The sequence below is a fragment of the Salvia splendens genome, chromosome 4, assembly GCF_004379255.2.
Source record: "Salvia splendens isolate huo1 chromosome 4, SspV2, whole genome shotgun sequence".
NCBI lineage: Eukaryota > Viridiplantae > Streptophyta > Magnoliopsida > Lamiales > Lamiaceae > Salvia > Salvia splendens.
Genome location: NC_056035.1, coordinates 19,521,594 through 19,544,495, shown reverse-complemented (window position 1 = coordinate 19,544,495; position 22,902 = coordinate 19,521,594). Strand labels below are relative to the sequence as shown.

The following is a 22,902-nucleotide window of genomic DNA, read 5'->3' as shown; positions in this document are numbered from 1 at the left end:
TTTAAAATGACACTGTTAATTGAGAGTGGAGACTTTTCAAGGATCTTATGAGCTTTTAGGAGTTACGTATTTAGGATTGACAACGCTAATGTTTGTAATCAAAGTTTGCATCGCATGAGCATAACCTAGGTGACTCGTTCTATCAAAGTAAGAACTGTGCTAGGGTGTTGTAGTTGGAATTTGTATAACCATAACTGTGAACGCACATCCCCGGAATTCTCTTATCTCTATACTTTTATCTCCGTATTTATTTACAATTAGTTGTTTCTTTGCTTTTAATTGTTCTTTGTTTTAAAAAATCTCCAAAACTTTCGGTTCTTCCACATAGTAATTGAGTTTTAGTACAAGATAGACAGTCTGTGTTTGTTTTCCCTGTGATCGATATCCGGTACTAACCTTTAGCTATACTATTCATACTCTGTATACTTGCAGGTATTTATAGTGTTAATAAAAAGTGCGTCAATGTTTGATGTTTTTGTCAAGATGGTTGCATTTGTTATGCTTCCATCTTAGGGAGGCTTTTAATTAATTAGTTTAGCATTTTTCCAGCTTATATATAAGGCATTTTATTGTAAATTACAGTCAACAATTTTCAAAATGTAGTCAATAAAGATTTTTCCCCTTTTACTCCCATCTTTCTCTTATGCGACGGTTTTCTCAATTTTCACATATCAATGCTAGTTTCTTCTTTCTCTTTCAATTCATCTTCTCCAATGTTTCTTCTTAAATTTGTTTCTCCATTTTCAACATCCACAATAAGTGGAGTATTTTATTTTTAGGTTGTCATGTTAGACATGTTGGCTACTCCTAATTTGTAATAGTAGGTTTTACAAATACAACGTCTTAGAGCATCTCCAAGGGAGAGGTAAAGTCTTATAACTATCATATTTTCCTTCTTTTTATGAGGAGTGAATTACATAAATGGTACTTGATCTTTCACTTTCGCACATAAATAGTACTTGATCTTTATTTTATATCGTTTTTGGTACATCATGACAAAAATAACCCTAGGTACCAAACATGTGATATTTTAGTTATGGAGGATATTTTTGGAAGTTTAATTAAATAGTACCAAAGATGTAATTTTTTTTCTTCCTTTCTATTTCTTTTTTCTTCATTCTCTTCTTTTTTTTAGTATTTTATCTTCCTTCCTTCTTTCTTTTTCTCCTTAGTTTATGTTTCCTCTTTTTTCTTTTCTCTTCTTTTTCTTCTTTCTTTTTAGTGTTTTATTCATATATCTAATTGCATTCATAATATAAATCAAGAACAAAACACCTAATTAAAGCAATTATTTAAAGTAATTAAATCAATTGAATATTTTTTATTAAATTATTTTATACTCATTTTAGGGTTGAAACATCTAACTAAAAATATTCAACTCTTAATATCATTATGAATACAATTCACAACTTTAAATTTTTATTAGGACTACATTGATTAGTTATTAATTTAATATAAAATAATTATAATAATAATAATAATAATAATAATAATTAAGTATATTTAAATGATATTAAAAAATAAATTAATTACTAATTTATAAAATTAATATAATAATATTAATATTGATTAATAATAATAGTATAAAGAGTGAGGACAATGAGAGAAGATATTATAATATCACTTTTGGTACTATTTTTGTGTATGCCCAATATATCATCTATGACACAAATGGAACAATGTATTTGTTTAGAGGGCATTTTGGGGTGAAAATCACATCAGGTACCAAAAATGTGATTTATAGGTACTAAAAATTATATAAAATAAAGATCAGGTACCATTTATGTGCGAAAGTGAAAGATAAAATACCATTTATGTAGTTTACTCTTTTATGAGAAATCATTCTCCAAGAAGAAAGGTATTTGAGAATGTATTATACATTTTTATTAGAAATGAGTCAATCACCCTTAAAATGTCTTGTAAAGGGGAGGGTTATCCATACTTATATAGATAGGTTAGGATCATCATCAAGTCGATGTGAGACAAGATTTAATAGTTTTAACACGCCCCCTCACGTGTGGGCCGGAATGGCACATCAGACTTCCATCACGTGGGTTGGCTAGAGAAGAAATCAAGAGATAAAATTCATCATCGACTTGGGCCTGCTCTGATACCATATTAGAAATGGGTCACTCACCCCTTAAAAGGCCTTATAGGAGGGTTATCCATACTTATATAGATAGGCTAGGATTATCATCAAGTCAATGTGGGACAAGATTTAATAGTTTTAACACGTTTTCCCATTTTGAAGAGGTATCTTTAACTCTTCAACAGTGAAGAAGTAAAATCTTATAACTACCATATTTACCTTCTTTTCATGAAAAATCATTCTCCAAATTGGAAGATATTTGAGAAAGTATTATACCTTTATGTTTGAAATTAATCTTGTACTATTTTTTTATAATAGAAAAATAATTTACCTTTCTCCATGTCTTTTCCCTTGTTGAAAAGATAAATAGACGATATACCTTTTCTATATACTTTTCTATGCTCTTTACGGTTAATGAAATTCATGTTCGTTTTATGCAAATTAATTCCATTCTATATTGTTCGATTATATGTAAAATTTGAATACTTTTAAATTATTATTATTATTATAATTATAATTATTATTTCAAATTTTAGTATTATTACTATTATTATTATTATTTAAAATTTTCAACTGCATCTTATTTGGTCCGTGCTTGGCTGCTTGCAGTCCGACCCCTTTTCATGGTCCTCATTGAGTGCTCTAAGTTCTAACAGTATATGGAAAATGAATCTGATCAATTCTATATCTTGATAGCCTGGAAATATCCTTGGAAACAAAATAGGTGGTTACCTAAGGCTAAAAATTGAATATTAGGAAAAAGAGGTAGGCAGTAAAGATGCAAGGTATTGAGAAGAACAAACAAAATAATGCATCAGCAAACACCTATTCTACCCCATCAACACATGCTACACATCACTCTCATAAATTTCTTTAAATTTATTGGCTTTCATTCATATAATTAATTTAGGTATCTGTGCTCTACGAGTTTTAGATTTGACTTAGCTGCGTGCTTACGAACTCATGTGTGTGAATATGGAATAAATAGATATAGTAATAGTAATAGTTCAAAGAGAGGTTTCCCTCACTTTCTTTAATAATGGGAATAGTGATCTAAGACACTTCAAAAAGACCACTGATTAATTAATTAGGGCTATTTTTGGTTGGCATGATAGATATCTTGTTAATTAGGGTTATTTATGGTTGACATGTGAGATAACTTTGTAATATTACCTTGACAAATATACTACTTCATCCGTTTCATTTAAGATATCCACATTTTTTAGTGGCACGAGATTTAAGGAAGAGTTGTTAGGTGGAATAAGTAGAGAATAAAAAATAGTTGATTATTTTAATGATAATAGAGGAAAGATGGATTTATATCCAAATATAAAAAGTGAAAATCTTGAGTGAGACAAGCTAAAAAGAAAATGTAGACATCTTAAGTGAGTATTACTATATAGGTAGAGCATCAATAATTTATACCCCTCCATCTACGAATAAGAGTCACATTTGAGATCGATGCGGATTTTAATAAATATAAAGAAAAACAAGGATAAAAAGATAGTACAATATGTGTATCACTTTTATACATTAATTTTATAATTAAATGTAAATAGAAAAAATTAATGGAACCTACTTAATATTTATAGTAAAATTAAATTGAGACTCTTATTTACAAACAAATCAAAATAGAAAAATAAGACTAGTACAAAATCACATACAAAGGAAATACTATTTTATACTACTATCAATTAATAAATTATCTAGTTTTCATAGTTCTCAATTTAATCACTATGGGGCGATATCTCCATTACTCTCTTATTAATTGGTTGACTTTGAGCTTTTCTTTTCAAATAAAATAATTGAATGTGGCGGTATCTAATTTGTTTCTCGTGCCTCTTATAAACGATTTTTTATTTTCAGTTCATGGAATGTAACCATTTTCTTGCAACATTACAAAGACAGTTATTTAAATAAACGATATATTGGATATCAATCAATACTCGGATATTAGTTGGGAATCACTTGTTAGGTTTATAGTACTTAGCTTATTAATTTAGTTGAGCTAGATCAGTATTAAACCACCAAAATTAAATTGGTCTAGGTTGACTTTTTTTTTTTCAGGGTATCATATATATACATGGATATTATCATGCCCTGAACTATATATATACTTTAAAATTATATGTCATCATTGTGTATTATATATACGTAACTCATAACTGTATGTCGTTCCAGTTGATCACATGAAATATAATGAGGTTTCAACTTTCAAGTGATTTTGTGGAACTGATCAATTTTATTATTGTTTTCAAGTTAAAAGCATGTTAAATTCTCTAAATTCTGTCCCACATCGACTTAGTGAAGATCCCTTCTAATCTATATAAGTGTGGATAACCCTCCCCCTTATGAGGCTTTTTAAGGGGTGAGTGACCCATTTCTAATATGGTATCAGAGTCGGGCCAAGTCGATGATGGTTTTCTCTTTATCTCTTATCTACCTCACGAGTGAAAGACCGATGTCATTTCCGGCCCACATCGATGATGGTTTCTCTTGCATTGCCTACCCACGTGATGGAAGACCGATGTCCTTTCCGGCCCACATGTGAGGGGGCGTGTTAAATTCTCTAAATTATGTCCCACATCGACTTGGTGAAGATCCCTTCTAATCTATATAAGTGTGGATAACCCTCCCCATCTATATAAGTGTGGATAACCCTCCCCCTTATAAGGCCTTTTAAGAGGTGAGTGACTCATTTCTAAAAGATGAATTTATTTTCATTTTGTTTGCATTTAACCATTTTCAAGAAGATGGCCATACCCAATGGCTCGCCCAGCTATCCAAATTTCAACAAATTTTGAAATTATGCACTTTAGCCATATCAAATTTGCCCTTTTAAAGTTAATATTCTATGGAGTGATTAATAAATAATTTGAAACATCTTCTTAATATCGCGTAGATATTACTTCCTCCGTCCACCAAATAGTGTCCACTTTTGTAATTTCGGTTCGTCAAGAAAATATTCTCCACTTTGCCTTTTTTTTTTTCCTTTTTTTGGTTAGTGGGCTTCACTTTTCATAAACTTATTATACTCATAGTCATAAAATTAATATATAAAAGTTGGATCTGTGCTGAGTCAAAAGTGGACAAACATTTAGTGGACGGAAGGAAGTAAAGTTTTGGCCAAAAGATAAAATTTAAAATATTAAAATTATTTTCTTATTTAAAATATTAAAATTATTTTCTTATTGATCCACTAGGATAGTTGCAGCGAACAAGAGAAGGCATATAATATTTTTATGCAATTTGCAGATATGGATCTTCTATTTATTCATATTATCCGAAACCGTTGACATTGTTAATTAACTCATTCCGTTCAGGTCATTTCTGCTCTAATTGAATTTGTTTAGTTTCACGACTTTGCTATAATTTCCATGCTAAAAATGTTTGGCTAACCATATATACTTAATATATTTTCATCATTAGTAATTTTGTTTTTATAGGTCACCACTCACCAGACTCCTCTCACATGTTAAAAGAAATTAAATTGTTTATCACTTTTGCGGCCACAATAATATACTCTACTATATTAGAATACGGTATTACGCGGGAATCAATATATGATTATGTTTTTAGTTAGTGTTGACTTACACTAGTGATTACTTTTACTTCTAGTTAATATTTTAGTTCATGATTATGTCAAATCGATTCTATTACTGGTTGAATCGGATTAATTATGAGTCGATTAGTTTAATAACTAATTATCCAATAGTTTCATTCTAAAAATAGAAAATTTATCTCTCATATTTTACTCACTTTTTTTATCCTTCTTTCTAGCTTTATCAGTTTCTCACTAAAATCCGTGTCGTCCATTTTAGAGCCTATTTTTTTGGACGTAGGGAGTATGATTTGTTTTATGTCCCCACGAAATTAATGGGTTTGAGTCAACGCTAATTAGGTTCATGTCCTTATCGGGTTGACCTGTTAAGAATCCGATAATTTTGGGTTAGGTTCGGATTAGATGCGGATTGGATACAGATAACCCATTAAAAAAAATTATTATTATTATATTTATATTTTTTTTAAAAGTTATGCTTACTTTAATTTCTTTTATTTCTTTTAGATAAATCGTGTAAACTAGTAAATCAGGTTTAATCGTGTAATATCAGGTTCATGTTATTATCGTGTTGTATCAACCCATATTATTGTTGGGGTTTGCACATTGGAAATAGTAAATTAAATAAATACACAAAATGGCTCACTACGTCTCTACGTGTAGAGTCTTGATTCTAGACCACAGATGTTTTAATCTATGTCTCAACTCTAATCTAACTTCTTACTGAGAGGGACTTGTCAGAAATTGTAGAAATCTTGAAGAAGAAATAAAAAAGGACCAATTGCACAAAGGTGTAGTTTTCGATCACCTTTATTAAAGAAGGCAAAAAATTTACTGTATGATGGCTAGGATAGACTTTTATCAAGTGTATTTTGTCCACTCCTTCATCTTCTATTTATAGAGTTTTTGATGTGCTAGGTTAGAAATCTATGGAGCTTGGATTGGGCTTCCTTTATTAGACATTCTTTATTAATTAAATTATAAACAATAATTTAATACAAGGCCAAAGGAATATTTCTTGGATCCCTATAGAAGAAATATTGATCGCTCGTCCAATCCTTGGTTACAAGCATTCTGTGTTACCTCTTTAATAAATTATTTTCCATGTCTAAGACAACTATATCCATTAATTGATTTATAGTCTTTTATGAATTTTTAAATTAATTAATATCTTTGTTTTTATTGTCAAGAGTTTTTTCTAGTTTGAGATGTATATTTAAACTATAGGTTTTCCTATTATTCTTGGAATAAATCCAAACCGGGTTTTGAATAATAAACTTTTCTCAAATATCTTTTGGAGATGTAGTCAAACCATGCAGGTAACGATTCGACACAATAACAAAACTGGCATCAGTATATGTATATATTGATTGATTTCACTACAAAAAAAGTGCTGGATAGTAAAGGAAATTAGTGACGACGGCTGCTAGCTCAACAATTAGTGACGGAAAATGACTGAAAAGTGTCAGTCGCTAAATAGTGACAGAATATTTTGTCACTAAAGCGAAGCAGTCGTCTATATTTTCGGTTATTTGGTGGGATTAATAGATATAGTGACGGACAAATCCATCACTAATATTTTTTATTGACAAGATTTTTAATGACGGATCCGCCAAACTTACTATGTCACTAAAAAATTTGTCAATAAAAAATATTAGTGAAGCTATCAATCACACCAAATGACGGAAAATATAGATGGCTGCTTCGCTTTAGTGACGGAATAATCTGTCACTATTTCGTGATTGACGCTTTTTCCGTCACTAGTTGTTGAGCTAGCCGCCGCCATCACTACTTTCCGTCACTATCTAGCGGTTTTTTTGTAGTGTTTTATGATGCTTTGTAGTTTGTACGTATATTTTGGAAAAAAACATGCAAGGTTGTTTTTCCATTTCATATTAATTGATATCTAATTTGGAAATTTGGTGTAGGTCGAAAGCCGGACTAAGTAATTCCCAAAACAAACACATAATGAAACGAAATTTATGAAATTTATGGCAGCGTGTACACATTCATAAATCCAAGCACGCAAAGAAAATTTAGCATCGCAAGTTTCATTTTCAATTTTAGCAAACAAAAAAGAACAAAACATGGGGTGGGGATGACTATGACATAGAGAAAAAACAAACTAATGAAAATGTATACGTTTGTTTGCCCAAAACTCAGATTCATTTTTTTAATCAAAAAACACTAGTGTGGGCGGGGTTTAGAGTAGACCCCCAACCCGTGTATAGAATCAAAATATATCGGTCCAAAACATGATCCAAGTCCAAAAGTTACTAGGATCCAACTCAAGAACAAGAACTAAAACAAAAACAAATAAATTAGAGATCACAAGTCACGGAACTTCATGCTCTCAAAACTAAACTAGAACTATAATTACAATGGACAAGAGGAAAAAATAAAAGTGAAATAACAAAAACTCCTATAATAACATAATTAGTCCACATCTTTGCGTCGGAAGCGGAAGTTAGGATATCCCAACTGGTCCATCCTAACAAGCGCCTTCAGATACCGAGACGCAACTCACGATTCAATGTTTTTAATGTAAAAAACACACAATACTAGTGTATGTCTGATTTTAATTTGTTGAAATCGATTTCTTATACTTAATTCTTAATTGGGACTGCCTCTAGCTAGTCTCTCATCAACAATCTAATTAAGAGTCATTACATTTGAATATATTCTTGACATTTTCTCATTCTTTTTTTAACATTAATCTAGGAATGGACTTTCATATATTTTAGTAGTAGTATATTAATGTAGAAATGAGTGATCTGATTGGTTGATAGAATTGTCACGCCATTATTGACTTTCAATAAAATAATGGGTTTACATTGTATTGTGTAAAGAGACGACTGCGTCAAATTGAAATGGACCTTCCTACGAAATAACGGAATACCAAACCTGCCCAGACCGCTGCATGCGATCGATGATTAATTCTCCCAAATATTTTCTTAAGTCTTCTTCTTCATATTTTACATTAGCACAAATATTTACATTATTAGTTTAATACTACTAAGATAATAAAAAGCACTCTCTCCGCTCCCAAAATTAGTTCTTTTTGTCATTTTAAGCTATCCAACAAAAAATATTCTACTTCTATTTTTGGAGAGTTTTTATTACAAACATTATAATTATAATTATGTGAGTTTTACTGTCTACTATTTTTATCTCTTTCTTTCTGTTATGTTATATCATTTTTTCTATTGACTCTCTCTTCTTCAAAGTCTTTGTTTTTACGTGACAAAGAATAAAATAATACTCAATAAAATAAGATCCTAATTTTCAATGCAATAAAAAAAATCATTACGGACATTTTTTAATGTAGTTAAGGATGCTTAACTGTGTTTCTAAATATACCACGATATATGCATGTAATATATATATTGGTAACGTGAGATATAATATGAGGTTTGATTAATTAAGATGTATCATGTACCGCTCGTGAGATAAATCATGATAAGTTTGATTAATTAAGATGTATTTTATCATACAAAAATATTGCTAAGATTGATTCTAATATTCTATATAAAATATCAAGTTCTAAAACATTTTTTATAATTGCAAAATTTAATTGATGTGCTTAGGGCTAATTTAATCTAATAAAAACTCTAAGGTTACGAGTATATGTATTACGTGACAAAATCATTCGAATCTATATAGTGCTAATACATATCGAGGTTTTAGTAATTTTTAAAAACCCTGTATTTCGAAGCAAAAATTAACAACTAATAAATTCAATAACAAATACAAAATGAAACATATTAAATAGTAGATTAGAAGGTCTCATGTTGTGTATCAATTCTAGCCTCTCATCAAACAATATACTACTCCATCTATTTATATATTTATATATACACATACGCAAACTCTCCCACAAGCCACAATTAAGAAAAGAAGCGCATTATCTTAAACATGCAAATTTAAAATCTTAAAGTTATGCACATTCACTAAATATTATTAGTGGATAATGAGTATCATCTCATTAACGAAAGAAAATAATCAAAAATAAAAAAGAACTAGTTTAATGGAACGAACTAAAAAAGAAAAGGTGTCTATTTTTATTGGACGAGGGGAGTATACATTTTTATACCTTTGATCATATTGGCAGTCACTTTAATTAGAATATACAAATCTCACAATTAAAATTTAGAATAAGTATCATTTAAATCATTATTTTTGTTGATTTCTTATCAATATAAAAATTTTTAAAAGCAAAATATAAAATTATAACCTTTTAATTATTCTCAATTACCATACAAATGCCAAACTGAAACAACTATAAAAAAAATAAAAATATGATATAAAAATAAAATAATGTTCGTTTTTGACAAATCGATATCATTATATTTTGAGGGTTGTGATATATCGAAACCGCATATATTTTCATACTACAGCATTAGTTTTGATTTTGACAAACATAGTATAATTGCAAAAAAAAAATTAAAGATTAAAAGACTGACAAAAAACCAAGGAAAAATTACGATTGAAATGGAAATTATCCTTTAAAATTTACCTAAAATTGGAACAAATAATATAAAATTGAGTTGAATTGGCTAGAAATAGAGTGGAAGCAAATGGGGCCGATGATGTATATATTTATATGAACAAGTAGGTCATACAATAATTGTCAACTGTTTTGATAATTGCATTTGCATGGAAACCAGTAGCTCCCAAAACTAGCTACCGTTTCAGCTTATTATTTTATCTTATTTTTGCACTGGTGTGATATAAAAACCCTTCCCCCTTCTCCATGATTTCCGCCATTACAACTCTCCCTTTTCATATCCTTCACGTGAGACTTTTTTATTCAGGTGAGAATATACATATATATTCATCTCCACTCCATCACTCTCCAAATCTTCTCATTAACACTTTTAATTAATGTGTTGGTTGACAAGCAGAAAAATCAGTAAATTAATGTCTCCAGCAATTGAAATATCGACGGGGAACGACGACTCATCGGAAAATTTGTATCAGAAAGGAGTCAAAACCATGTACGAGAACGGGATCGAGCATGTTCCTAGCAAGTACGTGCTTCCACCTTCCGAGCGTCCGAATGTATCAAGCCCTGAGGCTGAGCTTCCCGATCTTCACCTTCCCGTTATCGATTTTGCTCACTTGCAAGGCCCCAACCGCCGCCAGGCCCTTCACTCCCTCGCCCACGCCTGCGAGCACTTTGGCTTTTTTCAGGTTCCTTGTTAAATTCTCCCTCTTTCTCTATGTGTGTGTTCCTTTATTTTAAATAATGGAAATTGAGAAAACTTCAGCCTGTACTGTTTCCCGCTAGCCAAACACGCTAAGCTATGTAATTATTTTATTGGGCCTATTTATATATAAGTAGGGCACATAACTCACTAATCAGAAAACACAATCTAAAGCCAACACAACACGTAAATCTATGTCTCTTTAAAGTTCTGTTTGTTTCGATCACACGATTACGCTATTATGTCATAACATATATATCTATATCAGCTTGTGAATCATGGAATTGCGGAGGAGGTGACGGAAAAGATGGTGAATGTCGGCAAGAGATTCTTCGAGATGCCGTTGTCGGAGAGGGAGAAGTACATGACGGCAGATATGAACGCGCCGGTGCGTTACGGCACCAGCTTCAATCAGAATCGCGACGGCGTGTTTTGCTGGAGGGACTTTCTGAAGCTAATTTGCCACCCGCTGCCCCAACTCCTCCCTCATTGGCCATCTTCCCCAATCGACTTGAGGTACATCTAAATTCTAATTGAATGTCATTAGTTATTTGTTTTGTGTAATTGATTCGAATGTTACCCCCTTCCCATAATAAGAGTCACATTTTGTCATTTCTGTCGTCTCACAATAAGAGTCACATTTCACGTTTTACCATAAATGATAAATAGGTATCACGCATTCTACTAACTTACTTCACTCACATTCTATTATAAAAATAATATAAAAAGTGGACCCCATATTCTACTAATTCGGGTATCTATGATGTAAACAGGGAGTCAGCAGCGAATTATGCGGAAGAAACAAGAGCATTGTATATGGTGATCGTGGAGGCGATTGTGGAAAGCCTAGGTCTGAACAAGAGAGAGGAGACAATTATGAAAGAGATGGAAGATGGAAGCCAACTGATGGTGGTGAACTGCTACCCGCCTTGCCCGCAACCCGATTTGACAGTCGGAATGCCACCTCACTCGGACTACGGGTTCCTCACCCTCCTACTCCAGGATGACGTGGAGGGCTTGCAGATTCTACACAAGCATCGTTGGCTCACCGTTCGTCCCATCCCCGGATCCTTCGTTGTCAACGTCGGCGACCACCTCGAGGTATGTTAATGTATATATGGTGCTTAATTGTACATGTGTAATAAATTGCTAACTATTTGTTAATTGCTAACTGCTGACTACTGTTGACATAGTTAGCCAATTTAAGATGGTTAGCAACTTAACAGGACCCCATTGAATCCACGTACAATCATTTAGAAATTTGTTGGATATGATATATGCAGATATTTAGCAACGGGCGGTACAAGAGCGTGTTGCATAGAGTGTTGGTGAATTCGACAAACTGCAGGATTTCAGTGGCTTCATTGCTGAGTTTCCCCTTCACCTCCACGGTGAGGCCGGCCGTGGCCCTCATTACTCCGACCAATCCTAGGCGCTATAAAGACACCGATTTTGCTACTTTCCTAGACTATATCAAATCTTCTGACTCCAAAAATAAGAATTTCCTTCACACCAGGAGCATTGTTTTAAGCTAGGATATGCACCTTCTTTGCCTTTTCACTTTTGTAGCATCATTTATATAATTATATCTAAAAATTATTGTTTCTTATGCGCGCTATTGTTGACGCGATTCAAATATTATTACTACAAGGCTTGACTACGTATCCCATGTATTTATTCTGTAATTATGAGATACAAAATGTGTTCATCACATATTAGTCTATTTTATGCTATGTGTACTTCTATATGCGTTTGTGTCTTCTAGTTAGTATATTAAAGTGGATTCAAGGAGCTTCACGCACTAAATCCTTTAGGCATAATATTTTACTCCTCATTTCAAAGACATGTCATAGTAAACTACCAACATGATACGACAAAAGCACAATGCATAGTTAATCGACAATGTTGAAAAAAGTATAAACATAAAAAAACAATTTGGAATTATTTGATTTGGTAAAATACGGTATCTTTTACAGTAAAAAATGTGACGTCATATTTAGACGTTGTTTTAGTTAATGTCCAACATGCCATGTAAGTAAGTTATTGAACTATATATATCTGTGCTGAAATCTTGAACGATTGTAAAATCAAAGTAAATCAATTGTTTAATTGCAAAGTCAGAACAAATTAATAATTCAATAATTTATAGGATGATTTAATAGTTGTTATACAAAATTAGTAAGGCAAAAAAATATAATTTTATTGAAAAATTAAAAGAAAATATAAAAGTGTTTGTAAACAGTAAACACGTTGACAAAAAAATGCAGGGGCACGCATTTTGTGTAATTATTTAGTACACGTTGGTGAATGGACAAGTTAATTAAAGTAGCTAATAACAAATTTACTAATTTCAAGTCTGGACAGCAAATCAACGTTGAAGGCGCCGGAATTTATGGCCAAAGTTGAGTATAACAGACGACGGCTGAGTCAAGACTTGTAACTCCGTCAATCTAGTGGTTTAGTATACAACTTATTGACTCTTGACTTGGAAAGTCAGAATAGTATATTAGTCTTGATGATGTGGAGCCATGGTGTTTTCAACTACTCTTTCCATCCCATGAAAATATATGTATATCTTTATGTAAAATTATTTCAATATATTACTCATATCCTTTTCCCTAAAAAATATAAACATTTGGTTTGACACAATTTGATTGGTAAACAAAGAGAGATAGAGATAAATGGTAGTGTAAATACTGTTAGTGGAGAGTGAGCTCCACATCATTAGTGTGTAGTGTAATGGTATACGTTGTAAATAAAATGATGTATATGTTAATGTGTTGTTTAACTATTCAAAAATTGGAAAGTTCATTTTTTTCAGGGATAGACTAATAATGAAATAGTTCATATTTTTCAGTGACGGAGGTAATATTAGTTTTATAATAAATATGAGAAGAACGAGTTAGTGAAATGTTGGGTCCATTACTCAAATGTTAAAATGTAAGTGTAATAAGTATTGGTGGATAGATAAAAAATTGAAACTAGTGATATGTAACGGCAGGTGGAGGGAGTATATGATTTCAAAATTATTCGCCCCTATATGATAGAAATCCAAATGTAGATCAATTGTACTAGGTCATTGGTCGACAAATCAATGTAAATAGACAATAATCACTAATTTTGATTTTGGTTTTTTTAAAGGGCTTGTTCGATTTGTAAAATTATAAGTATCTTATGAGTAAATATATACTCATCTGCATTTGAAAAGTATGAAAATTTGGTTTGACACGAGTTTTAATGCATAATTGGTAAAGTAAAAGAGAAAGTGACAAATGACAGTGTAAATAGTGTTGGTGGAGAGTGAGCTCTAGTGCAGGGTATTCGGTCGGTTCGGTTCTAACCGAACCGAATACCCGGTTAACCGAAATAAAAAAGAACCGAAATTGAAGCACCGGAACCGAAACCGAATTGGCCTCGGTTCGGTTCGGTTCCTAACCGAATAGGGTCGGTTTCGTTCCGGTTAACCGAACCGGAACCGAATAAATTTTTTTTTGTAGTTCACAGGTATTGATCCTTGGATGTTGCACATGAGAAATTCCCACCTTGGCAACCACTTGCACTGCATTGCAGTTTTAGTGTTTAAATTTGTAGAAAATATTATGTAGGTACTTTTGTATTAGAAATTACAAAAATAAAAACAACCTATTTATAAATGCTTAATCCAATGAAACGACATGCTCCTATACTGTATAGGAAAACAAGAAGGGATCTCACTAATGAAATAGTCATGACATAATCCTATGTAAAATGGATACTGTATTTATTATTGATTAGAAAACTACATGCTTGGAACAATATATAGATAGTAGTATTACCCAAAGACATTTAGTACTAAAAGGTCAATCCATCAATGTTTAGCACCTATTCAATTCAACAACTATTCAAAGTTCAAATATTAAAAAAAACCTCCCAATTCAAAGTTCAAAGTTCAAATTCCAAACCAAATGCACGATAAATTTAACTTTCATCATGATCACTTGAATGAGTTCTTTCCAATTCTCCCAATTCTGCACCGTCCAATGGCCACGTCACTTTGCCATCCTTATGGAGTGCCTCCACCGCTATAAAAAATAATGAATTAAAGAAAATGAGTTCAAACTATCAACACATTCATCCATCACTCAAAACCTCAAATGGATTTCACCCATCTCATGGCAGAAGCGGAGCGCGAAGAACAAGAATACTACGAACAACATCGTGCCGCTTACAAAGCATATGTCGCGGCGAATACCCCCGCTCCTCCTCCTCAACGAACTAGATCAACTCGCTGCTACATTTATCGGGACCGGGAGGGAGCCCACGAAAGGCTCGTTGTCGACTACTTTGCCGACCAGCCGCGGTTTTCGGCAGATTACTTCAGGCGCCGCTTTCGCATGTCAAAGCGCTTGTTTATGCGAATTGTCAACACATTGTCCTCACGTGTTGAATTCTTCCAAACAGGTCCAGATGCAGCCGGCCGGCAAAGTATCACGCCGTTGCAGAAGTGTACGTGTGTCATCCGACAACTCGCTACTGGGCAAACGACCGACATCTTCGACGAGTATTTGCATATCTGTGAGTCCACTGGAATCCTTTGTCTAAAGAATTTTTGCGAGGGCGTTCGTTCAGCCTTCGGGGATGAATTCCTTCTGGTACCCACCACCGATGATTGCCAACGGTTGCTTCGTCTTCACGAATCAGTCCATGGCTTTCCCGGATTGCTTGGCAGCATTGACTGCATGCATTAGAGGTGGAAGAATTGCCCCACTGCTTGGAGGGAGCAACACTTAAGCAGTCACAAAGGCGGCGGCCCAACACTTATCCTTGAGGCGGTCGCCGACCACCGTCTATGGATTTGACATGCATATTTCGGCGTTGCCTGAGCCAACAATGACTTGAACGTGCTCTATTCGTCACCCCTCTTCAATGATGTGATGAATGGTGTAGCACCGGCGATCGACTTCACCGTCAACGGAACTACATACCACATGGGTTACTATCTCGCCGATGGTATCTACCCAAGGTGGTCGACTTTCGTGAAGACGCTCAGCAACCCGCACGACCCGAGACGGGTTCTTTTTGCGCAGCGTCAAGAGTCCGCGCGGAAAGACGTCGAAAGAGCCTTCGGGGTCCTTCAAGCCCGATTCAACATTGTGAAGGCCCCGGCTCGGCTGTGGTACGTGAATAATATCGCCGACATCATGTTCACGTGTATTATCTTACACAACATGATTATAGCTGACGAAGGGCCGAGGACGGCTAGCTTCTACTACGAGGATGAAGCCGGAAGCTCAACAGCGAGGTCTCCCCCACGCCGAGGTGAGCATACGACGGTTGGCCAGAGGATCGAGACAAGGCACACAATGCGCGATACTCGAACCCACATTCAGCTACAAGAAGACCTAATCAAACACATGTGGGCGAAATTCGGCAACGAGTAGTGGTTTTTTTAATTTTTAGTATTTTAATTATGTAATTTTTAATTTTTAGGATTTTAATTATGTCGTTTTATTTTATTTGTCATTTGTAATATTATTTAGGTTTTTTTAATGAATTTTAGTATTATGGAAATGTTTTTGTTTAATTGAATTTTAAATTAATTGTGCTCGTCCTTGCGGAAGAGCACAACTGTGAGTGTTGTGCTCTTGCCAGAGAGCAGGCAGAAAAAGTGGGGCCGGACCCACAACCGTGCCGCTGACAAGAGCACGGTTGTGGATGCTCTAATACTCACTCCGTCCTCCCATACTTGATTGACACATGTGTTTAAAAAATTGTTTGACTTTATGCAGTAAAGTGTGTAAAAAAGTTAATGGAAGGTGAGACCTATTTTTATATATTGGTTTTATAATAAAATGTGAGTGAAATGAGTTAGAGAAATGTATGATCCACTTACTAAATATATTAAAAATGATATTAAAAGTGAAATGAGATATTTATTAATGGACGGGAGTAAAAAGAAAAAAAGAACATTTAACGGGGAGTGGTTTGTGCTAATCTGCCATGCATGGTTGGCATTTCGGAATTCTAAATAAATGAAGATTTTTCCTTCAATCATTGTGGAACTTAAAAAATCATTAATGATTAAAAATAATTTTGTTTGGAATAATTAATTCGAGTACATGGGATTGGTATACCATTTTACGTTCTTTATACATAAGCACCAATGGGTTATACTTGTTTATTTTCTAAAATAGATTGCAGATCATCGAATTCGAACTTAGTTTATCTTTAGAGACAGACAGTGGAAATATACAAAACAAATGGGCTGCCACTATTTCAATAGCTGTTAATTGAAAATTGGGTTAATCATCATCATATCCTTTTTCAAAAGATTTTCAGTGTCCACAATGGTGGCCCTTGAAGGTCACCAAAGTTGGCCCGGCCACCAAATGTGGCTCTCCACAATGGTAAAACCCAAAAATAACAAGGGCCACGAAATGTGGCCCTCTCCAAAATTAAAATTAATTTTGTTTGCTTTTTTAATGATATTTTTAATTTAAGTACAATAAATTTTATTAGACTATAATTTATGATATTTATAATTTTAATTAAAATAAAATAATTTGGATTGTAAATAAAAAAAATTTCACAACCTAACCAAAAAAAAGTGTTACAAGAACTTCGTTGTATTATATTAATAAAATAGAAAAATTATACAACGAAAGTTTTATACTTTAAAAACAACAACCCGAAAACCCATATCACTCTACGGCGCTCCTTCTACTGTTCCAGACCTCTTCAACCATATCAGCTTGCAGTGATGTATGCGATATTTGGCTCCGTATATCGGTGTACCGCTGGATCAAGTATTCATTAGTACGTGGTACACCCATCTGCAGGGGCTCCATGGCAATACCCGAGCTCGAACTAGTACCATCTTCCGGTGTCCATCGCTCTGCAGCAAATCCTTCGTCAGCTATTATCATATTGTGCAATATGATACATGCAGTCATGATGTCTAAGACATCATTTTCGTGCCATTGTCGAACCGGGCACCGTATAATGGTCCATCGCGCTTGGAGGACACCAAAAGCTCGCTCTACATCCTTCCTAGCACCCTCTTATTTTTTCGCGAAGTAGGTTTGCTTCTGCCCAACGGGTTGTCAGATCGACTTCACAAACACGGGCCAGCGAGGGTATATCCCATCGGCCAAATAGTATCCCATGTTGTACTGCGTGCCGTTGGCCATGAATCTAACTTGCGGACCCTCACCCCGGCTCTCGTCATTGAACAGGTGGGATGATCGTAGAACGTTGATGTCGTTGTTCGACCCAGGCGACCCCAAAATACACATGCCAGATTCGCAAGCGGTAGTCAGCAATGGCTTCCAGGATCATCGTGGGATGTCGGCCTTTGAAACCAGAAGTGAACTGCCCCTTCCAAGCCACCGAGCAGTTCCTCCACTCCCAGTGCATGCAATCGATGCTTCCCAACATCCCTGGAAAATGATGTACAGTCACGTGCATATCAATCAGACTCTGGCAATCATCGGCCGTTGGCTTCCGTAGATACTCCTTTGAAGATATCCTTAATGCCCCTACAAAACTGTCTCGACGTCTGTACGACAGTCGTTTCGCCCATCTGTAAGTATTCGTCAAACATGCCAGCGGGCCCGGCATAGGCAAGCTGCCTAATTGCCACCGTACACTTCTGATATGTCGACAAGCCGGGTCAGCATCATATCGCAAGTTGAAGCACTTGAACTGCTGCGCCAAACACGTCGCTATATGGACAAAGAGTTGTTGCGACATTCTGAAACGCCGACGGAAAATCTCTGGCGGATAACGGGCGTTCTCGCTAAAGTAGTCTTCCATCAACCGGCGGTCAGCCCCGGCATGGTCACGGTCGATATACCGCCGATGATAGAACGGCCGAGGGACTGCTACCGCCGCCACTGCCTCCGCCTCTTCAGCTTCCTGTTGCACCGCTGCAACCAAGTTTTGGAACTCCAGATCTACCGCTTCTTGGTACCGTTCATCGTCAGAATCCATATTTCAGAAGTTGAATTAAAATAGACTGGAAAGATTGGAGAGAGTGGTGTTTGAATTGGGGTAGAAAAATAGAGGAAAAATGTGGTGTATTTAATAAAAGAAAGAATAAAAAAAATTAAAATTCGGTGGCTGAGCCACGAAACGCGGCCCGCTGCAGTGGTGGGCCGCGCACCCCACGGCTCAGCCCCTCTCGGCTCTCGGCCCTCAGCCACTGTTCTCGGCTCTCTGCAGTGGGGGCCGTGCACCCGAGCCACGGGCCGTGGCTCTCCCACTGTGGACACTCTTAGTATTAGGCCGACATGGATACACCCAATAGACTACGGCAGCCCAATGCAAGGAAGAAATTGTCTGCTCTTTCTCCTTATGACCTTATTTATATACTCCCGCTATTAATAGTAGATGCGTTTATTTTCAGTATGCGATTTAAGAAAAATTATGTAAGATGAGATAAATAAAAAAAGAATAGAGTAGAAAATGAAAAAGATAGAGAGATGAAGAGAGAATAAAATAAGAGAGAGTAAAATAAGTGAAAAGAAATGTGTTAAGACTTTTACTAAAAAGATAAATGACTTCACTATTATGGAACATATTAAAATGATAAAATGACTCAATTATTATGAAACGGAGGGAAGTAGCAAACTAATAATACTAGTAGTAAATAGAAAATCATCCATTTAAAGTGCTTTTCTTGTACTAAGTCCTCTTCTTTTTATTTTTCATCTTTAAATGGAGAATAGAAAAAATGAAAAGATTCTGTTATTGATTGCATTTGCCAGTTTGCCACTTCCTTTGAGTAATCCAAATACCAAGATTCATTATGATGTGAATATATATGTATTGCATGTGGAGCATGTGAAATCAAACACTCATAATATAGTCATCAGATCTAAGCCAGACTTATATGATTCTAGTCCAGCTATCATCCGATCTGTCAAAAGTAACACACATAGGATACTAAAGCGAGAAACCCCTCTCACTGGTCAGCTTCTACATTGTAAAAAATAATTCAAACTTAGTACTATTTCATAAAATAAGTTGTTATTGATGCGACGTGCGACTTTAATTCCACCATTCCTATTTCATCACCAAATCATCGTCAAACTCTGAGATACCACACATCTCCAACTCCAAGAATCCCATGGTGTCCACAATTTTGAGCTTCAATCTCCATCTCCACCCCCACCACCAAAACCAAAACCCCAAGCCCAACTACCTCTTGAAGAAATCATCAATATTCCCAACCAACTTAACTAGAAAATCCTCCCCCCTCCCCACAAAATGCTACCCCAATCCCTCAATGACACCATCATCATCATCAAATCAATCTCAATTAATCTCCCAGTTTGGAGAAGCAGAGCCGGACCCCACCCTCATCAACGATGACCTAAAGCCGACGCCCCCTGCCCACCGGACTATGTCTGGAGTGGATATGGCCAGCCTGTGGGTAGGGATAGTGGTGGGGGTGCCATCATACTACCTAGCCGGCAGCCTAGTCGACCTGGGCATGGCCTGGTGGCAGCCAACGTAATCCTCCTATTCCCACACCTCCTAACCGGCCACCCGGGCACGAAATACGGAATCTCCTTCCCAGTCCTAGCCAGATCCTCCTTCGGCATTCGCGGCGCCAATATCCCCACTCTCCTGAGAGCCCTGGTTGGGTGCGGCTGGTACGGGATCGAGTCATGGATCGGGGGTGAAGCAATCCTCCTCCTCCATCCAGAGAGCGTCTTCCCTTGCAGAGTCAGCAAACTGGCTTGGCACTTCACCCCTGGCGTTCGCGTGCTTCATCGTGTTCTGGCTGCTGCAGCTCGGAACATTCTGGAACGGGATCGAGGGAATCCAACAGATTGAGAAATACGCAGCTCCGGTCCTGAGCCTGCTCACGCTCTCCCTCCTCACGTGGTCGTATGTTAGAACTGGCGGCTTCGGCCACATGCTCTCCCTCTCATCAAAGCTTTCGAATTCCGAATTCTGGGATCTGTTATTCCCTTCTCTGACAGCAAACACCAGTTTCTGGGCTACTGTAGCGCTAAACATCCCGGACTTCACTCAGCTACGCCAAGAGCCAGAGTGATCAAAACATAGGCCAAGCCGGTCTCCCCTTGTTTATGGGAGCATTCACATTTGTGGGGCTGGCAGTGACTTCATCCACCACAGTCATATTCGGTGAAGTCATTTCCAGCCCAATCCACAGCTTCTGGGTAAAATAGGTGGGATTTGGACCAAGATCTTAGCCATACTAGGCATAAGCCTGGCCATCATCACAACCAACGTGGCAGCCAACGTGGTCGCCCCCGCAAACGCGCTCGTCAACCTGAGCCCATCCGCCTTCACGTTCCGGAGGGGGGCCCTGCTGACGGCGCTGGTGGGGATCGCGTTCCAGCCGTGGAGGCTGCTGCAGTCCAGCGAGAGCTTCGTGTACACGTGGCTGGTGGGGTACTCGGCTTTTCTGGCGGGGGGTGATTCTGGTGGATTATTACTTGATCAAGGGTACGGAGCTGAGCGTGGGGGATCTGTACACGATGAGCCCGGAGGGGGCTTACTACCTATATAACACCGATACGCCACCCTGTTGCCGTATCACGTATCGGATACGTATCCGATACCGATACGCGACGGATACACCGTCGATACGTATCCTGGGCGTATCCGCGAGCTGGCCGTATTGGGCCGGGAAACCTCAGATTCGATACGTATCCTTCGGCGTATCCGCGAGCTGGGCCGTATTGGGCCTTCATCCTCCTCTATCTGCAAAGATCTGAGGTTCTCCTCTTCGAAATCAACGTCCATCTCTGTCGAAGAACTTCGCAACTTTCAATTTACGAACTTCAATCCGATTTGGGAACAAAATTGACAGTTAATCGGATATGAAGAAGAAGAAGAAGAAGAAGAAGAAGAAGAAGAAAGGGGAGGCGCCGCTATTGCCTCAACTAGGGATTGAAGAAAATTGGAAATGGGAGAATGAATTGGGCAAGAAGTAGTCACGATGGAAAAGGAGTATATTTGGGGCTCATTTTTTGGGCCAATTTATTACTCCATTAACTTTGTCTAATTTTGTAACTATAAATAAATATTTTGATCAATATTATTGGTAATATGGATAAGTATAACCAAAAAATCGATGTGGTGTAATCGACCACAAAAGAAATTGACTTTAGCTTTTAATATTTTGTAATTTTATTATTTTTATTTGTATAATAACATTAGAATATCTATTTTGTAATTTATTATGCACTATTATTATTTATTAAAAAATAGTTAAAACGTATCCGCGTATCGGGTTGTTTGGGAAAGAGCCGTATCCGCGTATCCGTATCCTTCGGATACTGATACGCGTATCCGTATCCGTGCCGCATAGCTTACTACTACTCTGGTGGGTTCAATGTGGCGGCAATTGGGGCGCTGGTGGTTGGGGTTTTGCCTGTGGTTCCTGGTTTCTTGAATAAGCTTGGAATGGTGAGATCGGTTCCTCAAGCCTTTGCGCTTGATTACAACAATGCTTGGTTCATTAGCTTCTTCTTAGCTGCCTTTGTGTACTGGCTGATGATCAGACTCACAGCTGCCTGATTCTCATACATTTCTGTTTATAATTGTCACACAAATTCAAACCTATGTGGAGTGGAGTGGAGTGGAGTATCATTTTCTACGAATCTTGTTGAGTTAGTTAATTAATTATAGATTTGCATATCTTTTGCATATCTTTTGTCTTGCTCATTAAGTTAGTATCCACTATTATAAATAGTGGACATTGTTCTTTAGTTCAATCATTCAAGAAATATCAATTCAGTTTATCCTTTATCGTTACTTTATCTTTTATTGTACTTTATTTTCCGCAAGTTCATCTCGTCAAACCCTAATTGACCGAGAACCCTAGGCTGCTCGACGGGAGGATCCCGCGAACGAACCTAACCCTTCTCCGGCGACTTCGCGCTGCCGGAACCGATACGAGTACCCTCGTATCAAATCTGCTTCTAATTATAGTTATTTCAATACTACTATTAAAAATTGATAAAGAATCTATTTAAAGATAACAAGAAAAATGTGATTGTTTTACTTAAAAATCATGGCATACATAT

General features: G+C 36.1%; 1 protein-coding gene and 1 pseudogene across 2 annotated transcripts; both read left to right on the top strand.

Moving 5' to 3' along the window:
* The first annotated feature begins 10,283 nt into the window (after positions 1–10,283).
* On the top strand, positions 10,284–12,566 carry LOC121799385 (probable 2-oxoglutarate-dependent dioxygenase SLC1). Of its 2 annotated transcripts, XM_042198746.1 has the most exons (5): positions 10,284–10,462; positions 10,553–10,841; positions 11,124–11,371; positions 11,629–11,956; positions 12,139–12,566. In XM_042198746.1, exons 2-5 carry the CDS (start codon positions 10,569–10,571, stop codon positions 12,388–12,390), a joined length of 1,101 nt encoding a protein of 366 aa, XP_042054680.1. In that variant the 5' UTR covers positions 10,284–10,462; positions 10,553–10,568; the 3' UTR covers positions 12,391–12,566. The 2 variants fall into 2 exon arrangements, with proteins under 2 accessions (XP_042054680.1, XP_042054679.1); XM_042198745.1 differs by lacking the exon at positions 10,284–10,462 and having other exon boundaries at positions 10,483–10,841.
* A 7,380-nt stretch (positions 12,567–19,946) lies between these two features.
* On the top strand, positions 19,947–22,410 carry LOC121800529 (annotated as a pseudogene).
* Positions 22,411–22,902: the final 492 nt, after the last annotated feature.